The sequence below is a fragment of the Ornithorhynchus anatinus genome, chromosome 5, assembly GCF_004115215.2.
Source record: "Ornithorhynchus anatinus isolate Pmale09 chromosome 5, mOrnAna1.pri.v4, whole genome shotgun sequence".
NCBI classification, from domain to species: Eukaryota; Metazoa; Chordata; class Mammalia; order Monotremata; family Ornithorhynchidae; genus Ornithorhynchus; species Ornithorhynchus anatinus.
Genome location: NC_041732.1, coordinates 67,260,085 through 67,266,084, shown reverse-complemented (window position 1 = coordinate 67,266,084; position 6,000 = coordinate 67,260,085). Strand labels below are relative to the sequence as shown.

The following is a 6,000-nucleotide window of genomic DNA, read 5'->3' as shown; positions in this document are numbered from 1 at the left end:
AGGTTACACAGCAGACACGTGGCAGAGCCGGGATTAGTTTACTACATCAGCCTCCTTTCTGACCTCCCAACCTCCTGCCTCTCCCCACTTCAGTCCATACTTCATTCCGCTGCCCGGATTATCTTTCTGCAGAAAGGCTCTGGCCATGTCACCCCCCTCCTCAAAAACCTCCAGTGGTTGCCTGTCATCCTCCGCATTAAACAAAAACTCCTCACTTTTGGCTTCAAAGCTCTCCATCTCCTCACCCCCTCCTACCTCGCCTCCTTTCTCTCCTTCTCCAGCCCAGCCCGCACGCTCCGCTCCTCTGCCTCCGCTAACCTCCTCTCTGTGCCTCGTTCTCGCCTGTCCCGCCGTCGACCCCTGGCCCACGTCCTACCTCTGGCCCGGAACGCCCTCCCTCCTCAACTCCCCTCTTCAAAGCCCTACTGACGGCTCACCTCCTCCAAGAGGCCTTCCCAGACTAAGCCCCCCTTTTCCTCTGCTCCCCTTCCCCTCCCCATCGCCTTGACTCGCTCCCTTTGCTCTTCTCCCTCTCCCCCGAGCACTTACGTATATATGTATACATCTATAATTCTATTTATATTGATTCCCGTTTACTCGTTTTGATGTCTGTCTCCCCCCTTCTAGACTGTAAACCCGGTGAGGGCAGGGATAGAGAAGCAGCGTGGCTCAGTGGAAAGAGCATGGGCTGGGGAGTCAGAGATCATGGGTTCAAATCCCCGCTCCACCGTGTCAGCTGTGGGACTTTGGGCAGGCCACTTAACTTCTCAGGCCCTCAGTTACCTCATCTGTAAAATGGGGATTAAGACCGTGAGCCCCACGTGGGACAACCTGATCACCTTGTATCTACCCCAGCGCTTAGAACAGTGCTCGGCACATAGTAAACGCTTAACAAATACCATCGTCATCATCTCCATTGCTGAATTGTACTTTCCAGGCACTTCGTACAGTGCTCTGCAGTGTAAGCGCTCAATAAATACGATTAAATGAAAGAATGAATGAGTCTAGCCAATCTCTTCTCAAACTTAGCTCTCCCCGATTTTAGGGAGAGATCTCCCCTCTTAAAAGCCTTACTGAAGGCACGTCTCCTCCAAGAGGTCGTCCCAGACCGAGCCCCACTTGGCTTCATCGCCCACTCCTTTCTGCATCACCCTGAATCACTCCCTTTGCTCTCCCTCCCCTCCACCAGCACCACAGCACTTATTCAATCGTATTTATTGAGCGCTATGTGCAGAGCACTGTACTAAGCACTGGATATATATAATTTTACTTGTACTGATGTCTCTCTCCCCTCTCTCTAGACTGTAAGCTTACCGTAGGCAGGGAATGCCACCATTTATTGTTGTGTTATACTTTCGCAAGTGCTTACTACAGCAAGCGCTTAATAAATATGAATGAATATTAATTGATTACTATGTGCTGAGCATTGTTCTAATCCCTAGGGAGAGTGCAATACAACAGCATTGGGAGGCACATTCTCTGCCCACAAGGGGCTTACAGTCTAGGGACAAATACAGACAATAAAATAAATTACCGATAGATACAAAATTGCTGTGGGACTGAGGAAGGGGTGAATATCGAGTGCACGGGCAACACAGAAGGGAGAGGGAGTAAGGAAAATGAGGGCTTAGTTGGGGAAGGCCTCTTGGAGATGGGATTATAGTAAGGGTTTGAAGGTGGGGAGAGTGGTGGTCTGTCATACTTAATAACGTTGGTATTTGTTAAGCGCTTACTATGTGCAGAGCACTGTTCTAAGCACTGCGGTAGATACACGGTCATCAGGTTGTCCCACGTGAGGCTCACAATCTTCATCCCCATTTTCCAGATGAGGTAATTGAGGCACCGAGAAGTTAAGTGACTCGCCTCAAAGTCACACATCTGATAAGTGGCGGAGCCGGGATTAAAACCCACGACCTCTGACTCCCAAGCCCCGTGCTCTTGCCACTGAGCCACGATGCTTCTCTCTGGAACCTGGAACCTTTGCGCCGAACAGGCCACTTTGAGTGGATTGACTGTAGAATCACAGGGATCAATCAATCGTATTTACTGAATGCTTACTGTGTGCAGAGCACTGTACTAAGTACTTGGGAGAGTGCACTATAACAGAGTTGGTAGACACGTTCACTGCCCACAGAGAGCTTACAGTCCAATTCAAACCCTCGGGTTTTGGGTTCGACTACCTCAGAGTGATGGGTAGCTAAGTCTTTTTAAAGCTACCTACACATTAACAGTATTCAAGAAGTTCCTCCTTTGGTCTACTAACGCTCATTTTGCCTCCGCAGGATCCTGAGACACACAGATTTGGTTCAACTATTTTCAGGAATATCTGAGCTACATCGTGGGAATCAATAGGGAAGTTTTTGACAATTCCCCAGCGATTTCTTTTAAATGCACCGAGGAAGGGCCTTGCACCTTTTAGTCACCGCGATTTAATTAAACCAAGATGCTTAAATGTACACTAAATTAGGTCCGATAGGGGCTTGGGGATTTGCTCATTTACATGGCTAAAATGCTCTCAGTATCACTGGTTGACATTTAAGTCCATCCTCGTTTTCAGTAAAGGGTCCTCAGAGATGACAAGTTCCTGGAACGGATTCCACTTTTCTCGTACAGCTGTAGCAACAAGAATCCTGCAATTGAAAAACCACTGAAATGCCCAAAAGGAAGGTGGCCTAAGAACAGTTTGGAGGTCTCAAAAGCATCCTGTAGCTCTGCTGTTCCCCACACAGCTGTGCTATCTACCTGCCTCACGCCTTCTCCACTCTTTGTTCAGTTTCGAAAATTGTCCTAACGCGCAGGAGTAAGCAGCCATTCAAAGATGAATTTTCTTTAACTTTTGGTGTCATTTATTGGCACAAAATTATTGTTCAGCTACAACATGGCATCTAGACATGGTTACATTTCATACTTTGTGCATTTAGTTGAATATTTGTTTTATTCATAAATCACCACTTTGGAGCAGACCGTCTCCTTGAGTTTAACATCCACTGCCATTGAACGGCGCCTCCTCTTTCCGCGCTTAAAACCCAGAGCAGCCGCCTCTTGCTCTTTTCCCTACTTGCCAATACTGCTCATTGGATCGTGTGGGGATCGCCGGGTCACAAGGAGACTCCAGCATGAACCCTCGTTGTCCTTGTCCCGGCATCCACAGGCCAGCGCCCCGGATGCCCTCTGCTCCTGATGGCCCGGGGCCTCGGGCCAGATGTGGATTTCAGGGCGCGCCAGCTGCATCTTCCCCGGGGCGGTCAGGAGGCAAACCCTTCCCTCCTTCTCCGACCTAAGCTGAAGGTGCTACCTGGTGACCGGGGACCAACTGAGGTAATGGGATGAGCCAAAGTGATGATCTCGGTTTCTCCCTCTTCCTTAGCGGCCGGCATCCCCAATTTCTTTCCCGCCCTCCCGAGACCTCCTGGTGGAACCGAATCGGCGGCATCCGTGGGTCCAGTGCCGGCGGAACCGTTCTCCCGTCGGCAGGTATTTGCATTGACTGAGTCACGACAAACCCGTATTTCTCAATTTATGGATCGTCCGTCTCCAGAGACCAAGTGCTTTGTTTACGTGGTATAGTTACCCTTCGCTGTCCTGGGAACCCAATCAAGTCTTGTATTTCTGACGATGTGTATGTTCTTCAACAGCAGCTATAGAGTTGGCTCAGACCAACTCCTAATATACAGTAGTTCTTTTCATTTACATTTCAAAACATCTGAGGAAAGTTAATGTCCGGTCCATGGTTTTCAATTTAGTGGAAGTATACTTTGGAAGTGAAAAGCCTCCGGAGAAAAGCGCTGGGTATTTCGGGACCGTCTGTTACCAGAATGGACACCTAAGAAGAAGGGAGAAAAAAAGGAGCTCTTATTTTTCCGAACCAGAGTCGTTAAGCCGGGAACCGCCAAGGTCTAATCGCCTCTGAGGCAGCACCGATCGTCTTCCACCAGAAACCCACGTCCCTTCAGAAAACGAGCCTTGCTCGGTTTCCCAGAAGAACGTTCGGTTGTCAGTCCGGCCCACCTTCAACCAATCGTTGGTATCTTTCAAGCACTTATGGTGTGCGGAGCACTGCACTACACACTTCAAGCAAGGCTGGGGGGCAAAGAGCAGGAACAAGGCTGACAGTGTGACTTCGAAGGCCTCAAACACTGACCAGGGGCTGGCTCTTGCCCCATCTTCTCCTGGTACTCTTCTTTTTCCGCTCCGCTCCCATTACAGATCAATATCAGTGGAAATCAATCGATCAGTGATAAATACTGAGCCCTAAACTGTGTGCGAAGCACTGTAATGAGCAATCCCCTTTCCAAAACTCTCCCCTAAAAATCCCTTTCAGTTGAACCTTGGTTACTCATGGTACAAGGTCCACTAATAGCTCTGAACTGATCTCCTTCTGGCTATTTGTTACTTTTCTTGTATATTTGTTCTTTCACTACTGAGAATTACAGAACAAATTTAAGAAGTTGAATTTTTCTCCCCTTAACAATTTGAACTCTGCATGGGAATCTTTCATCTTCTTTCACGGTTTCCTAAGCCCCTATTTCAATGCTCTGGTCTAAGAGAGTGCTCAACAAACACTTGGGAAGAGGATGATATCGAGGATGCCTATATTTTGCCATGGTAAACATGTACATCGCATAATAATGATGAAAACAACAAGAACAATACTACTACTACTACTAGTATTTAAGCACTTTCTATGTGCAAAGGGCTGGGGAGAAGCAGCATGGCTCAGTGGAAAGAGCCCGGGCCTGGGAGTCAGAGGTCATGGGTTCTAAACCCGGCTCTGCCACCTGTCAGCTGTGCGACTTTGGGCAAGTCACTTAACTTCTCTGTGCCTCAGTTACCTTATCTGTAAAATGAAGATGAAGACTGTGAGCCCTACGTGGGACCACCTGATTACCTTGTATCTACCCCAGCGCTTAGAACAGTGCTTGGCACATAGTAAGCGCTTGACAAATACCAACATTATTATAATTTTAACATAATCTGAATGAACACAGTCGTCATCCCACATGGGCCTCACAGTCTAAGTAGGAAGAATGTGAGCCCGTTGTTGGGTAGGGATTGTCTCTTATCTGTTGCAGATTGTACTTTCCAAGCGCTTAATACAGTGCTCTGCACACAGTAAGCACTCAATAAATACTATTGAATGAATGAATGATTGAAAAGAACAGGTACTGAATCCCCATTTTACAAATGAGCAGCATGGCCTATAGACAAAGCACGGGCCTGGGAGTCAGAGGACTGGGGTTCTAATCCCGGCTCCACCACTTGGTTGCTGTGCAACCTTGGGCAGATCACTTGATTTTTCTATGCCTCATTTTCCTCCACAGTAAAATGTGGATGTTCTCTCTCCTATTTAGAATGGGAGCCCTGTGCTGAACAGGGACTGCGTCTGACCCGACAAACTCGCATCTACCCCAGCGCTTAGAAGAGTGCTGGACAGATAGATGCTTAAGAAATGGCAAAAAAAGAGGAAACTGAGACAGAGAAGTTAAGTTGCATGCTCCAGATCAACAGCAGGCAAGTGGCAGAGCCAAGATTAGAACCCAGGTCCTCTGGCTCCCGGGCCCGTGCTCTTTCCCCTAGGTCACGCTGCTTCTTCAGAAACAGACGACTTAATGCAGACGGCAGTATTGAGCAAGCAACCTTCGAGGTGCCTCACAGGAATTTCTTCCTTCAGGTGTCGCAGATCTCTGCGCCTGCTGTAGTTTCTGGGTTTCCCAGCTCTAGCCTGAGAGCTTGTTTTTGAGACGGAGCCCTTATATTGCCCTCACCAGCCAATGTAGCACTGACACAGGTTCTCATGGGAAGTCGCCTGCTTGATCAGCAGCTCCACTTGTGTGGGAACATCCAAGGTCTCGTCGTGAGAGAAATCCCGACCTGTGAGAGTCGAATCAGTCAGACATTTAGACTGGGTCCTTATAAGGTCAGTGAAGAATTCCCGGGCTCCCCGGTGTCACTTCCTGGGGGCCGATAACCAAAAAAATCCTCATTTTGGTTCAACGTACT

The 6,000-nt window shown here is 48.3% G+C and overlaps 1 protein-coding gene across 3 annotated transcripts in view; it reads right to left on the bottom strand.

Annotated features, from left to right (window-relative positions):
• Window positions 1-2,823: 2,823 nt before the first annotated feature.
• The window catches only part of MTOR (mechanistic target of rapamycin kinase), a 135,428-nt gene continuing 132,251 nt past the window's right edge, over window positions 2,824-6,000 (bottom strand). For all 3 annotated transcript variants that reach the window (XM_029064521.2, XM_029064522.2, XM_039912075.1), the window contains 2 exons: window positions 5,766-5,871; window positions 2,824-3,823 (listed from right to left, as the gene is read on the bottom strand). In XM_029064521.2, the coding sequence (XP_028920354.1) occupies window positions 3,808-3,823; window positions 5,766-5,871 (122 nt within the window). In that variant the 3' untranslated portion in view covers window positions 2,824-3,807. The remainder of the gene's footprint in view (window positions 3,824-5,765; window positions 5,872-6,000) is intronic.